Below are 15,928 nucleotides of genomic sequence, written 5' to 3'. Positions count from 1 at the left end.
GTTATATATACAAGGTTTAATTGTCCATAGGCGCCTAAATGACTGGCGCCGAATGTTCCTGTCTTTGCAATCTGAACCCCACAAGACAAATACCATCCCGTTGAGAAAATTTTTATGCCAGTGAAGAAATACCAATTTGAAATCGTGTGCGTCTCTTAGTTTAGAAGCCTACATTTGGACGATTCTATATTTCTTGATATAGCAGACTTGAAGTCACGAAATAACATCATGTGACGAAGTCATATCAACGTGTCCGCCAGCCCGAAGATGTTTAATGATTATTTACGGGCCCTCCCGGTAAATCTAATTACGTGAGTAGAGAGGACAATAAATTGATAGCATAATATATATGCAATCGCCGATCTGATTGATCGATTTCATCATAAATTATCGAAAATTTTCGCGCATCGCGCTGGCTCACAGTGTAGTACAGATAATTTCGTGACAAACGCGAACAACGTGATGGGGGGGGGGGGGTCGTTTCATCACCCTATGGGAGCCCAAGACCCACGTTTTTAGGGGCCTGACCAGGTGCTGTTTCGTTCCTGCCAACGGGTATACCCAGGCCGTGTTATTTTTGGCATTTCAGGAGCCAGATGCCAAAACTGCCAAAAATAAAAATTTGAAAATGCCAAAAATAAGCAATTTTTGGCATATGCCAAAAATAACACGGCCTGCCAAATAGTGTATTTTGTTCATGGTGTTGCGTTAACAGGACCGCGTTACAAGCGAGAAGAGCGTTTCTGAAAGGCAGGTTTCTTAATCTGGGTCCTGCCCATCCATTAGGAGTGAAAGCATGGTGTCCTAAATGGTGTGGGCACAACGAGATTGAACGGCTGACTGCATTTGGTTTACTTCATACTTTCCATTTGTCCAAAGGCAATTTTACGACCAGTTTTGACCGGCTTGTCGAGCGCTAAATTCGATGAAACGGGTATCAATGAGAAGTTGCCGCAGTGCAAATTAATAAAATATAAATTATATTCTGCTCATGGAACTGGAACCCCCAAAATCAACCACGATTTTTGCATTGTGATCGAGTTGAACATTGTGACCCAACAAACTGTCTGGCTATTTCTGAGCTGCATAGTCTCGTTTTGCCAGACAGTCTTGTTGTATCAATGTTTTTAAACAAGCTAACCTTCCCAGGACTCTTCCATGCGAGTTGGTAATATTAAAGCCACCTGAAGTGACAAAAGTCCTCCGAAAATCTATCGGTAGACTGAAGGAGAAATGATAGTCGGGCTACTGAATAGAATGTGTTGAGAGACAACACAGGAAACTCCTGGAAAAGGATCGGGAAGAAAATTCTTTCCGCGATGAGATCGATGGCACTGGCGAAGTGATCTCTTTTCATGATGCATGGAAGCCGGTTCGGCCGGTTCGGCCCTAATCTCCCCCCAAAACACTACCAAAGTACACCACGTAGTAGTACCAACAGTATATTCTTGAGTCCCACCAACATAGGAGAGATTAGCATAATAGTCGCCAACATGAGAAATAATAAAGCAGAGGGTCATGATAGGCTATCTGTGCAAATATTAAAGGCAGTTTTCCCTGCAATTTCTTCACTATTGGCTCATCTCTACAATCAATCCATGGCTTTAGGAATCTTTCCCGAAGCTCTTAAAGTAGCCCGAGTAGTTCCTGTACACAAAAAAGGAAACAGAATGTCAATGAATAATTATCGACCAATATCAGTCTTATCTTGCTTAGCTATACTTTTTGAAAAGCTTCTACACTCAAGGCTCTCCGAATTTCTTCAAACCAGATTATGGCCCAATCAATTCGGCTTTCGAACTCATCACAATACTCAACATGCCATTTTAGATTTACTGCTCAAGTACCAATCAACAATTATATCTAATGAGGTCGGTTGCTCCATATTTCTTGACTTGAAAAAAGCATTTGATACGGTAGATCATTCAATACTTCTGAATAAACTATGCTATAATGGGGTTAGAGGGACACAGCTAGCCTTGTTCAAGTCTTATCTAAATTGCCGCAAACAATTCGTTGGTGACCAATGTACGAAATCTGATCTAAGCGAAATTACTTGCGGTGTTCCTCAAGGTTCAGCTCTTGGCCCCCTTTTCTTTATCATTTACATAAACGACTTACCAGGTGCATCTAAATTCTCAACTACCTTATTTGCTGATGACACTTGCCTGTATAAATCCGACCACAATTTGAGTATTCTACAAGACTCAGTCAATATTGAGATGAAAAAAATCTGTCATTGGATGAGCCTCAATAAATTGAATATCAATGCAACAAAAACTCAAGTCCTTCTTACCAATGTCAGACCTAAGATCTTGTTACCTTCTCCATTTTTGACCATTGACAAAGATAAACTATCAGCAGTCCCTAATGTCAAATATTTGGGACTATGTATTGATAAAGATTTGAGTTGGAAGCCTCAACTAGCAGCTCTTGCCAGCAAATTAGCGCAGGCAGTAGGTATTATAGCTCGCTTGCGACATATTCTCCCTAGATCTGTACTAAGAGACATATATTTTTCACTCTTCCACTCTCACCTCGACTATGGAATCATCTTTTGGGGGTTAACTTACGATACCTACTTGAATCACATCGCAGTTCTCCAAAATAGGGCTATCCGTTTGATTAGTGGCATGGGCCGATACGAGCGTCTTTCTCCAAGATATAAATCCCTAGGGATATTGAAAGTGCGCGACCTCTGCACTTATGAAATTGCCAAGACCATGTACCGACATCACCATGGTGAATTCCCTTCTGCTCTTAGCCGCATCTTTACGCCATCTGCCGGTGTCCACTCTCACGGAACTAGATCCGCCACCGCTGGAAATATCTTTATAAAGAATTTAGCCGCTAGTGTGTGCCAGAGATCCTTAACTTTTGTTGGTCCAAGGATTTGGAACTCCTTATCAATAGAGCACAGAGGTTTGCCATTTGCATCATTCTGTCGGAATTTTAAGTCTCAGCTCATTTCTACATATTGAGACCTGAGAGTGTAATCTGGTATTTATTTTGAACTAGTGTTACAGTTTTTTTTTTTTTTACTACCACTGTTTTGCGTTTGCGTTTTGTTGTTTAATCTTTTGTTGAAGTGTTACTGACCGACAGTTGCATGATATAAATGTTCTAACGTTACGCCTTGACTACAGCTGACTTGAAGACTACACATCTTGATGTGGTCATATCGCTGTGTTTGTCTTTTTTACATATTTGTGTGAACAATCATCGTACGAATAAAGAATCTGTCTGTCTGTCCTCCAAAGATTTTGAAGCTCTGAAAACCTTTTGTGGATGACTGGCAACATTCTTTCCCTCAACGGCTACTGTTGAAGCCGATATTTCCCAAATTCGCTGGGCGAGAAATGAATTTACGAGAAACTTAGCTGACCTGAGTTTGGATGCACTGTTACAGTGCAAACGATTTAAGTCTATTCAACAGCTGTAACAATCAGCTGTTAAGCGTGTTTGTTGGCTTTTCTTTCTTTTTTTGCTTATTGGCACCGATTCCGATGGATACTGCACATTTTGTGGTTTCGTTTGATATTATTAACCTATGAAATCTTTAGGTTTTTTCTTCTTATTGTTTGTTGGCACTGATTATACGTGGATGCTGCACATTTTGTGGTGTCTTTTGACAAACTAGCCCAAATAAAGCGTTTTTGTGACTAATTCGAGGCTGAAACTATCTATTTAGAAGACGATGCCAAAACTGCCAAAAATAAAAATCGAAAAATGCCAAAAATAAGTTATTTTTGGCAGTTTTGGCATATGCCAAAAATAACACGGCCTGGGTATACCCCCGAAGATGTTTAATTAATATTGAGTGGTCCTACCTTTTCAAACACACCTCACTCAGCTCTACCGGCAAATCTGATTACGTGAGCAGAGAGAAGATAAAAATTGATAACAATTTATGCAATTCCCGATCATACTGACCGATGAAATCATGAATTGAAGAAATTATCCGCGCTTCGGCGTCAAAAGCTGATTCACTAAACAAAATCCGAATGAAAATGATGAATAGCGGTAAAAGTGAATCGCCGGAGGGGGGTCTGGGGGGCGAAGCCCCCCAGAAGTTGGGTCTATAAACTCTATGGGGGGCCCAAGACCAAAGTTTTGGGGGGGGCCTGACGAAGTGCTGTTACGGCCCTGCATACAGGCATTACAAGAAATACCTACGCCTACATCAGCGTTGCTTATTACGTTAATTGCGGTCCACCGGTCGATCGTTGGCCGCCAAGAAATTTCAGGTTGATCGTAATTCGTAAAAGCCTCACAGCTATTTTAATGCAGATGACCTTCACCATTCTACAAACGAATTTTCTAGTTGCGAACAGAACCGCCCGTCGACGCCTTTAGGCGTTGTCGTAATCATAATCACAAGAACTGCGTGATGCACGCTGTGAAAGTAGGTGATGGCCAGCATGAGTGAAATGCGTGTTTTGTGGTTCTTTTGAGGGTCTAGTGACGATTTCATGTAGCATGGATGTAGCATTCACTTCGCACTAGGTTATCCTACCTGATACAGAGCTAGTGGTAAGTTCTGTAGTCGTAGTGAGGGAGAAATGTCGCGCGTTGACAACCTGATTTGTGATGCTGGGATTCAGATATTCAAAAGTCTCGAAGGAAAAGTGTTTCACACGACCTACTCCTCAATAGCGTTTTATTCGAGTATTACTTCCGACTGCGACAGTTGGTAACACACGAATAGCTGCCATTACCAGCAATTTCATTTTCTAATGCAATTTGATGGATAGGCTACAATAAAACGGTACGTTTGCTATAGCGAAGGCGTGAAGTGCGTTGCGCTCTTTTTGAGGATCATTGCATCATGGAAGGTGCAGCAGCGGTATATATATTGCTGAAGACTTGCTATATAGTATTGCTATCATTCAAATACGGAGGAAATGCGTCATGGCTAATTGACACACGTATTCTGTAGTAGTTATTCTCTCAATTACCCCCAACTCTTGATTGTGTAGTGACTCTTACACTTTAAAATTGATCATGTTGTAGCCTCTTACAGGCTATCTGTGCTTAAGCAAATCAAGGCTTGACCATTGAACAGCTCAGTGACTGTATGCTGCTGAGTTAGCAGAACTGTGACAATCGAATCCGGGCCTTACTCTGCTGAGAATAGCGAGCAACTGCTGCGAAGAACGATTGATAGTTACGTAGTTGTGATTCCACAGTGGAGTGTATTATATAGTTATCTGCGGTCTGCGGGTTGTATTGGAGTAGCGAGGCTTCCTGTAGAAGATGATTTTGGCAGTATTCAGTGCGATTCTGTTCATTATATTAAAACATATTATCGTAGTATATCAGCAATAGTATGGTGCTATAGTACAAGTTCTGCAACTATATCAGATTGCCATTTCGCGGACGGCAACTAGCTGTGAAATACAACTAGCCAGAGTGCATCACAATATCACTATTTTCGTGGTTAGCTCATCTCTGAATTCTTACCGAGCATAGTATAGTGCTATAGTACAAGTTTAGCAACTATATCAGATTGCCATTTCGCGGACGGTAACTAGCTGTGAAATACAACTAGCCAGAGTGCATCACAATATCACTATTTTCGTGGTTAGCTCATCTCTGAATTCTTACCGAGCTCAACATTCCTATGGCATGCCTGTTTTATAGGATGATATGATCACGAGTAGTGACTGCGATCTAGTTGATACTATGATAACGACGAGGCGTGATTATTACCTGCCATTCTAGCAACCATATTCCGTACTAGTTCAGAGATTTGGATGCCGTCATGCTTGATGCTTGCTGCAGTGATGCCATAACATTCGTTCACAGAGGGATGGGTGCAGAATTGCAGATGGAATATCAGGCCAAACTGACAACCTATATAGTCACAAATTACGATTCTCATTGCTCAAACTTGTGAATAGAGATCGATAGAGAAATAATAATAAACACGTAGCAAGCTACGGACAATTGAGCATTGTATGGCTCCATAAAGCAGGGGTCGGGAACCTTTCTAGACCGAAGAGCCATATTGACCCAATATTTCCAATTGTATCTCCCAAAGAGCCATACATTTCAATCAACTGCTACGTCACAATTGAAAATTCGTGACGTATTGGTAGCACTAATATTTGGGATTCGTAGAGTGCGCCATATTTTGTGCCCACATGCGTAAGTGGAGCAAAACATGGTCACTACAGCAGTACATACCCACTGCAGTGTGTGATACGTCAGTGACGTGGGGTTAGGAGAGGCAAGGGGGCAATGCCTCACATGACGTCAGGGATGAGCGAGGGAAATTGTGAAACCTTCAATGATTATTATTGGTATTTTTATCGATGTTTATGAATGATTAGATTTTAAACATTTCTATTCCCCACAATCACGGAATTTTCATATTTATTGTTCGAAAATAGAGCGCCAAAGAAGAGTAAGGGCACAGATGAGGCACAGACGGGCCAACCCTAACCCGTGATACTGATAGCGCAACTCATTGTAAATACCTCATAATTTATTATCACTGATACTATTCCAATGCAATTGTCGCGCTGATTTCGAAAATCTAATTGTTGATCGACCTTTAAAGTATTCTGCGTCACATAACGCTACACACCTACATTTTACTGCGGTTCTAGAAAGCTACTTATGCTACCAATCAAGAACTTGGATAGCCATGACGTTGTTTTTAATTATAATTTGTAATTGTTAATGTCTCCTCCAAGGAAGTTTATTCATCGGCGTAGATCAGGAAGACAACGTATGCTTGAAAACGGCATTGTCCTACACGCGTCGCCATGTCTAGGTATCAATCAAGGTATCGTGCAATCCAAGATTTCGAGGCGCGCGATGGCGGTTACGTCGAATTCGCCAGTGGTGTTAGTCGCCGGCACGACAGCAACTTAAATTTGAGCGGGGTACGAACCCTTAGCCCTGGTTACCCCACTGTCTTGACCCCTCAAAGACATATTCATGGTGCCACGAGAATAATTATTTGGGCTGTCATGAACAAAATGGCAAAGAGCCATATATTATACCCGACAGAGCCATATATGGCTCGCGAGACATAGGTTCCCGACAACTGCCATAAAGTCTCAACCTGATTTAGTAACTTTCGAAATGCACAGCACAAGGCAGCTTATAGTATAATATTCTAACAACTTATGAATTGAACAGTGCACAAATCAACACCTCCAGATGTTGATATGTCACGTTATGTTTCAGACCTGCTGTAACATAAGCGACTGTAAGCGTGCAATATGCAGAACGGGCCCAAGTATGCCATAAGTAAAGAGGGCGTGATTAAATTGGTAGTGATCGCGCTCGCATGTACCACCTTCGCGTTGTTAGCGGACGCTAACTATTACCTCTACGGACGTAAAGGACGTATGGAATGGGTTTTTGCGGCCTTCATCATCTCCTTCGCAATTTCCCTCCTGCTTTACATCTTCAGAATAACGGGTGAGTGAAATATGAACGTCAACATTCTCTTTGATGTCACAAGCAGAGTTGGGCAAAATCGAGTACCTGAGTGATTCGACTTTGAATCGAGTACGAGGCTTCGAGTCAGGTATCCGAGCATCACTCATTATGACTTCACAACAGTATGAATGATGTGGAAAGCTACAATACGTAGCCTTTATGCTACCATAAAGAATAGAATGGAAGTTCTATGCCACATTACATAATATCTGGTATATTTTTTCGACCATACCTATTTCATTGCACTTTGCGACAATGGTGCAGGTTTCCACGACATAACAGATATGTGATTTCCAGTACCGTACACAGCTTTTTACTGCACGTTCGTATGCTGCATTACGGCCAATTGAGGTTTCAAGGCTTCCACAGTGAAATATATGAAAAGTATAATTGTCGTTAATAATTTAACTCTTTGTGTTAAGGAGCGCATAATGTCAGTTCAGTACCCGAAAAAATCATCTTCACTACACTAGCCATAAGCAAAGGATAACGTGTGGATACCTGTTGTACGGTATTTGAGTCATAGCGGGTAATTCAACATTTTGGTAGCCCGTTCTGGCATTGTAACGGGCATCTGAGAGCTTGTTCTGTAAACTAATTTGTTTTAATAATTCATATCAAAGTTGTGTCATCTTTTTACCATCAACCATTTTAATGCAACTTCTCGCAGTAGACTGTTGATTTATTCAACACCGTACCGTTCATGCGTTCTCTCACTGCTAAATAAGCACATCGTAGTAACACATCCAGCTGTTAACAGAAGTCATTCCCGTGATAGTTAGCAGTTCAATTCCCATAGGACGAAAGACAGCCCGTTCGTCAAGAGCTTGATGGCCTAATCTATAGGAATAAATTGTGTTTGAAGAGCTTCTTGGAGGTACAGAACTTCAATATACAATTTGATAGTATATTCATATTGAAATGAACCCGAATATTTTCGGCTGACACTCGTCAGGGGTAATCGTCAGCAACTAGTAGATAATTGGAAAGAACATTCATTGTATATCAACAATGGTATCACAAAGTAATTTGTGTTTACAAACTACCCTATACCTTTTCCATTATCATCGATTCTGCATTGCCTATGATGCACTATCTACTCGACCGACTCCAGTGTCCATCAATTCTACTTTGACAGTTAATTTTTAGGCAAGACTGCTTAATTTTACAATTTGGATTTGAAAACTGGGAAGCAATTTAGGAATAAATTTTTCATTTTCGTGGTAAATTTTATGTCCTTGCTGTTTTTGCAGCATATACACCGACTCGTGATATACATACAAACAAACAAACAAACAACATGTGCATAATATGCATACCATGAGTGCGTGATTTGCATATGCCGCTGGACAAGGCAGGTGCAGATATAGTCTTGTAAGTCTTGCAGCACCCCTTCATGCGATAGTGCTGAGCGTCTAGCCACGGACACCAGTGTTACTAATCAGGTCTCTGCATGGCCTCACTCGGCCACGGCCATTGAACCCACGACGACCTACCGATCAAGAATCCGGACGCTCCACCATTACACTATCTTGACTTAATTTTACAGGAGCCGCCGACAGCATGTCGACTTGTGGACCGTGTACTTTCGACGGGTTTGACTTCTTATGGTCGTGGTTCAGTACCATGTGGTGTCTCGCTGCCGCGGTTGTATTCGCATTGGAATTCAACGTTTCCAGCAGAAGGTATAGCTATGGTACATGTACTGTTTGTACAGTGTACACTGTATCCCGAATGCGACTAGGTACATTGATTCGAATCGGGTAGTGAGAGACGATCTTTCGCGTACTGAAATGACACGTTCCTTGTCACTGGGAGTTAACTTAATTATCAACGGGAATTATAGTATCGATACTATTTTCCATTGTGGAAGGCCGTTAACTTAAATTGGCCGCATCGCGGGATACGAAACAGGTAGTACAAAACTAACCACGTTAATAAAAATGACATAGGCCTATCTGTGAACTCGTGATCAACCCACATCACTGTACAAGTGAGATATATATGGTCGATGAAATACCAGATCGTATTCAATGTGATGTAGATCTGCCATTATATTCTTCAGGGCTGTAACCAAGTCACAAGGTTCCAGGTCGCAAGCCAATCTTACTTTTTATAGTTTTGACTCGAGTCAAGTCGAGTCATTTTCAATTCACCACCGAGATAAGTCCGAGTTCAAGTCATTGTGTTCAATGTTCAGTTTTGAGTTCAATCCGGTTCGACCCACTTTTTACATCTCTGCTCGAGTGATAAAGAATGGCTCGCATTCATGATATCGTAATTTTCCTTAGTCCTAACAGTTTCTGGCCCTATTTCCAAGTATGTCGGGACTGATAGACGAAATACCAATAATGTTGTGAGTTTATTATTATTCGAAGTTAAAATGAAATGTTTGTCTCGGTCGTTCTAGTGTCGAGTCATATGACTTGGTTCGAGTCATGCGCAGTGACTTGAGTACAAGTTGAGTCAATACACAAATTGACTCAAGTCGAGTCGATTCATTTTACGCATATGAAAATATGACTCGAATCAAGTCGAGTCACCAACAAAACCGTGACTTGAGTCATGACAACCCTGTGATCAACCCACATCATTGTCACAAGTGAGATATATATGGTCGATGAAATACCAAATCATATGTAATGTGATGTAGAGCTGCCATTATATTCTTTGCGGTCGCATGAAAGCACCAATCATACAGTGGTAACGTCATAATGTTCTAACGTCGAATAGTTACCAACGTAACAAACATCCAACGCTTTCAAAAGCACGGAGAAATCTACGTATCAATAAAAGCTTGCTTGATCTTACATCTCTATTTCACAGAAAGCGTCTGACACTGACTGCTTGTATTTTGCAGCCCAATCTTCGCGAAGGTTCTGTCGAGCATCATACTCGCGTTTGTCACGGCCATCATGTACGGTGTGGAAGCTCACCAGTTGAGATCTCGGGCTCCGGCGCATTTGGGTGAGTGCAGCACTCAGTAATAATCATCAGTAGCATATAGGTACAGTATAGTTAGGGCACCGCAGTATAGTTAGGGCACCTGAGTAATTCGATTCTGAATCGAGTATTTCGCTTCAAGTCGAGTCAAGTATTTGAGTATCTGTGATTATTTGTACATCCGAAATAGTCATGATTTTGTATCGTTTCGACCACACCTATTTCATTACACTTATAGTAACGATGGTGTGAGTCGATCACGTACTATATGTTTCGTATGCCGCGAAATGACCAATCAAGGTTTCGAGGCTACCATGCACAGCCGAAATACTAACTATGAAATTGTCGTTGATAAATTAACTGTTAGTGGCAAGGAGCGTTTAATTTCAGTTCTTAAAGTCATCACTCATCAGCTGTCACTACTACGAACTATACTAAATTATACATCTTACATATGTGTGTGGTATTTAACCCTTGAGTATACTCATAGAGAACCTTTTGGTTTGTTGCTCTCTTACACTTACAGAGCTTACAGAGCGTCTTATCTATGCACTCTACACATTGCTCACAACTTCGCCGTACACGAACACATTTCAAGAGTAGCCTATACGATGTAGCCTACATTAGAGTTGTTCAAAAATTATTTTGTTATCGAAAATTTTGCGGCTATTTGATAAAATTGTTAAGTTGGCTAAAATAACATTACAACACCAAATGTGGCTCAATTCCAACTTATAGATGTGAAGCGATAGGGTTTGAAAATTTTGAATTTATTATAATTTTCTTCTTCAAATTTTATTGTCTATCCCATTAAATTGTTGATTTGTCTACAAAAACGCAATCCTAACCCGTCGAAGCGAAGTTATTTTAGTTTTTCATTCATAATTCCGGGATTATCCACCGTCAATTTTGCAGATTCAAAATTCTCAACTGCAATACCTTCGCTTCTACCGGTTGGAAGCGAGAAAAAATGCTTATGCATCGTTATTTTAGACAACTTAACAATTTCATGGGTTTGACAGTAAAATTTGACAATAATTTAATAGATTCAAAATTTTCAAACTGCTACAGCTTCACATCTACTAGTTGGAATTGAGTCAATTTTGGCGTACAACGTTTTTTTAGCCAACCTAATAATTTTATCAAATAGCAGCAAAAATTTTAAAATGTGCTGTTGGATTGAAATTTCCCGGTTCTCATTACAACCCCTGTCCTTTCACACTGAGAGTGATTTCATTTTGTGATATGGAGTGAATGCAGAGTCACCTATCACTTGTGATCTGTCTTCACCAGGATACATCTCTACGAGGAAGGGATGGCTCAAAACCGCACTTGTCGCGTTGGGTGCTGCTGCTTTTGGACTGCTTGTCGATTCCGGATTCCTTACCTGCAGAGCATCGTAAGCAAATATTTCATTGTCGTGTAAAAAGGAATTGTATTGGATGATGTTGCATCAATCTCCGTACGATGACCTACAGATTTGGGTAGTTGATTACAAATTAAATAACATGATATATTCCAACATTTTATAACTTGAAACTTCTAAGTAAGAGGCAGTAACTTGAAAAATATGATTTCAAACTTCTGCTTTCATGACAGGTCGTACCGAAAACATAAACTCGCACTAACATGTTGTCAGGAATGGAATTAGTTCTTTGAAGGTCGTCTTCGACATGACACGGTCGGTTTGTGACATTCCAATCCAAAAGTTACTGCGAGACCTTTCAACAAATGGCTATTATAACATTTATGTTTGGTTTCGAAAATATGCTCTCCGAACACTATTGTTCTTCCCAATTTGTTGTACTTCGTGATCGCGTTGAATATTTTCTTTGAGAGGCGCTTCGCGGACGCACAAAATTTTAATGGCTCTTCGATAGAACAGTTAGTTTGACAAAAACACTGCATACCAAATTTGGCTCAATTCCAACCTGTACAAGCGATGTTATGTCGGCTAGAAAGTATTGAATTTATTAATAAACTAAAAACGTGGCTCAATTTCAACCGTTACAGGCGAAGTTATTGGTGTTTGAAATTTTGGATTTGAAATAATAGTATTTACGAAGGGTAGTTTATAGTTCTAAATTTACCCTGATGATTAAGGAATTTCCCAACGTAAATACTATTTTTTTCCAAATCTAAAATTTTGAACTCCAACACCTCCGCTTCTACTGGTTGGAATTGAGCCAAATTTTGTTATGCCGAACTAACAATTTCATGGGGTTGACAGGAAACATTGAAAGAAAAAACGCATTTATTCTCTTTTAATAAATTTAAAGTGTTATTACCCTGGTGGCTTCGCTTCTACAGATTAGAATAGAGCCAACTGTATTTCCTAATATCAATTTTCCTTGGCAGATGTGGACAGGCTATCATGTACGTGCTGGTCGCGTACGTAGTCGGCTGGGTTGGAACGGTCATTATCTGGTTTCTCCACATTATCGGTGTGATCAAAGCGTGAGTATAGACCTGTGCCTAGGCTTGTGGAACTAGACAATTTTCAGCTTTTCCAAATGAAATTAGAGTTAGAATCACTGAATTCGCGTAAACTTGGAAATTGAATGAAGCTCATTTCATATCAAATCAGAATTCATCCTCATAAGAACGAGAACGGCAAATGTCTGTACAGCAAACTTGGCTCGTTTCGCACTACACAGTTCTCCTGGCATTTACAGGAAAAGTAGAAATTAGATTAGAATTAGAATTAGAGCCTGGAAACAATTCACAAATGAGATTAGAATTAGATTACGGGCATATCGCTCTAATCGAATTCAGTGCTTCCCAAACTTTTTGTATGCGCGTACCATTTCGAGCATTTTACCGAGCTCACGTACCCCCACAGAGGTTAGTAGTGCTGAACATCGCTGATTCGGGATGATCAGTTAGGCACAAATGGTTTGCTGCAAGGGTAATATTTGGTTCGTTGATCTGGCATGGAATCCTGCAATATTGTGACTTGTTAATAAATAATAAGCCATGTTACAGCAAATCGCAGAAGAGATTTGACATATCTGTTTTTAAAAAGTTCTTGCTGCTGTTATGGAACGGTCTTTGCAAGATTGAAGTAGAGGGATCTGTGCTTGTGCCGCTGTTGCACAATGGTAACGATGGCTGCACGTCTGATTAAAATTTAAGCCACGTGCCGTAATTGAGTCGCGAGCAATCAAACAATGTAGCTCGTTTGCGCAATTAACTCATTACGGCATTGCACTTTTCAGTAACAGCCGACATCAAGCTTATTACATAACTTATCTAGTTATGGTAGGTCCAGCGTTACCTAGTTACAAAGAAAATTATGAATCTTCTCAATAATTTTTTTTTTCATTTCAGAAGTATATATATCTTTGCTGAATTCACTCGCGTACCAATTGAGATGCTCCACGTACCACCGATCTAATTAGAGAACGAGAATTATCTAATTGTCCAAGTCTGGCATGTACCTTCTATGTATCACGATACCAATTGTAAAGCGGCGTAAAACGCGTGTATTTTGCAGGGACAACCGACGAACATTCGCCACCGTGGAATTCTCGTGGTCGGTGATCTGTATATTGCTCTTTCTCAGCGGGTCGATTGTCAGCGGAGTATTTCTCCACAAGCAGTGTGACGGCAACTACAACAACAGGACATACAGGGGTCTACTGTGTCAACAGCGGTTGAGCAGCGTCATCGTCGCGGCGATCAATGCCGCCTTGTACATCGTCGATGCCGTTCTCAACAAGCCTGCCACGTGAAATATTGGTGGCCAAACTGTACACATTACACAATGCACACTCTTATAGAATGACGAATTCTACGCAAATTTTAATCTTCATAGAGGTATTGCAATTTCTTAAGAGGCCCACTAAGCTCTGAATATAATATCTTAAATTAAAGTTGAATCGAAGCGATGTTGGTGCACAGTGTACCATGTACAATTGTACATACAACAAACTTGAACCAACTACTGCACTTTCAAAATGCGCAACTAGAACTAGCACTAACGACCTTTAAAAATCTGCAACCAACTAACCAAAACACAACTAACTAATAACTGATAATAAGAATTACTGGATCGCTAATCATGGAGAAATATTGGGAATGGCGTCGGCATTTCAAAAGGCCGGGGTTTCGAGTTTGATATGGACGAGGTTTCTACCTCCAAAACTCACCCTCCGCTATGCCACAAGTAGTAATGACTATCAGCTAGCAATGGCTGCAAAAACATCACACAACAGAACACTGGTATCACGATACAGGCCAAACGACCACACGTGTCGTCTAGTTGATGTTTTGCGGCATATATGATATAGCCTACACCAACATACACGCGATCTGTGCGTACGCATGCCATTGAGTCCATGATGGTAGTTTGTACAAGTCTGACGTACAAGTGCAACGACAGCGTGGAACAGAACACGTACAGCGTTCATGTACGCATGTCCAATTGTCCATGAAATAAGCATGCATTGTTCAAGGTTTTCGTTTTTTTGTGGTTCATTCATTTTGTCATGTCAAGAACATACGACTGTTCGCGTATATGGCTCGGCAAAAAGTATGAAACAGGCCCAATTATTCCTATACGGATATCTCAATTATAACGGAATACCATAAACAACCGTAGTTTAATGATGAACAATGTTAAACAGCAACAACCTGTCTTGGTCAACATACATCATCTGAAATTTATGGATTTTCCTGTAGGTTTCGATGAACCTTCCGGATCTTGGGTCTCGGTTTGATAAATGTCCTCGATGTTTATGGTTAGCCTGAGAGGATCCGACCTTTCCTTGGCATCTCGTAGCCGATCACGATGTTCGACTATGCTCACTAGATTATCGTCTACTTATAATTACAATTAGCCTCGTTTAAGAAATATATTTTTGTAGCAATGCAGGGAGTAGGTATTAGCTACTTGAAAGAAATCAACCGTCACTATACACCATTCTATACGTTTCAACTAATAAGCGATTCAGTTTTAAAAAATGTTTCTTAGCTAATCTTTCGTAGCATATAACGTTACGCTTTCTCGATGCCAATCTATTTATTGGCTACTACAGCAACGGTGTTTTTTGTATCATATGTCGTCTCTTGCCAACACAATCGTGTACCTGCTTTCAATTTTCGCATGGAAATCAATCAGCTTCGTGTGTTGTGACATCACGAACACTTATATTGCAATTCTGTTTCATGATGAAAATAAAATTGGCGCTGTTGCATCAGGTTCAGAGTGTGAAACGGGCGTAAGAATCGTGTCTCACGACTGATTACTTGCTCTTGAGATTATGACAGGTGCGTGATGTCAAAAGGAGTAGGAATGGCTGTAGTAAATTTCCATTTATGCGCGCGCCAGTAATATAAATTAAGGTTTGTGCTAATAATCGCAATCATATGCATATCCGTCCGATACATGAATAAGTAATACATATTGAGCTTCATTACCCTGATCCGGAAAAAAACACTAACGTTTGTCATCTTAATTCTGTATCTTTCATTCCTCGCAAATTCAGAGATGGTCAAAGTAGTCACGAAAGCTACCTAAATAGAA

The 15,928-nt window shown here is 40.4% G+C and overlaps 1 protein-coding gene and 1 long non-coding RNA gene across 2 annotated transcripts; one reads left to right on the top strand and one right to left on the bottom strand.

Moving 5' to 3' along the window:
• Positions 1–1,426: 1,426 nt before the first annotated feature.
• LOC145438607 (uncharacterized) lies at positions 1,427–3,248 on the bottom strand. The gene is made up of 2 exons (XR_013914980.1): positions 2,583–3,248; positions 1,427–1,647 (listed from the first exon to the last, which is right to left on the bottom strand). It is a non-coding gene; the product is annotated as an uncharacterized LOC145438607 (long non-coding RNA).
• Positions 3,249–7,069: 3,821 nt separating this feature from the next.
• On the top strand, positions 7,070–15,602 carry LOC145438605 (uncharacterized). Its single transcript, XM_080315945.1, has 6 exons — positions 7,070–7,437; positions 9,008–9,143; positions 10,319–10,425; positions 11,695–11,800; positions 12,760–12,858; positions 13,898–15,602. Exons 1-6 carry the CDS (start codon positions 7,236–7,238, stop codon positions 14,133–14,135), a joined length of 888 nt encoding a protein of 295 aa, XP_080172071.1. The 5' UTR covers positions 7,070–7,235; the 3' UTR covers positions 14,136–15,602.
• The last annotated feature ends 326 nt before the right edge of the window (positions 15,603–15,928 follow it).

Source organism: Botryllus schlosseri, chromosome 5 (assembly GCF_051294905.1).
Source record: "Botryllus schlosseri isolate E-star chromosome 5, Bs_hap1, whole genome shotgun sequence".
Taxonomy (NCBI): Eukaryota; Metazoa; Chordata; class Ascidiacea; order Stolidobranchia; family Styelidae; genus Botryllus; species Botryllus schlosseri.
This window is presented reverse-complemented; position numbering and strand designations above follow the sequence as displayed.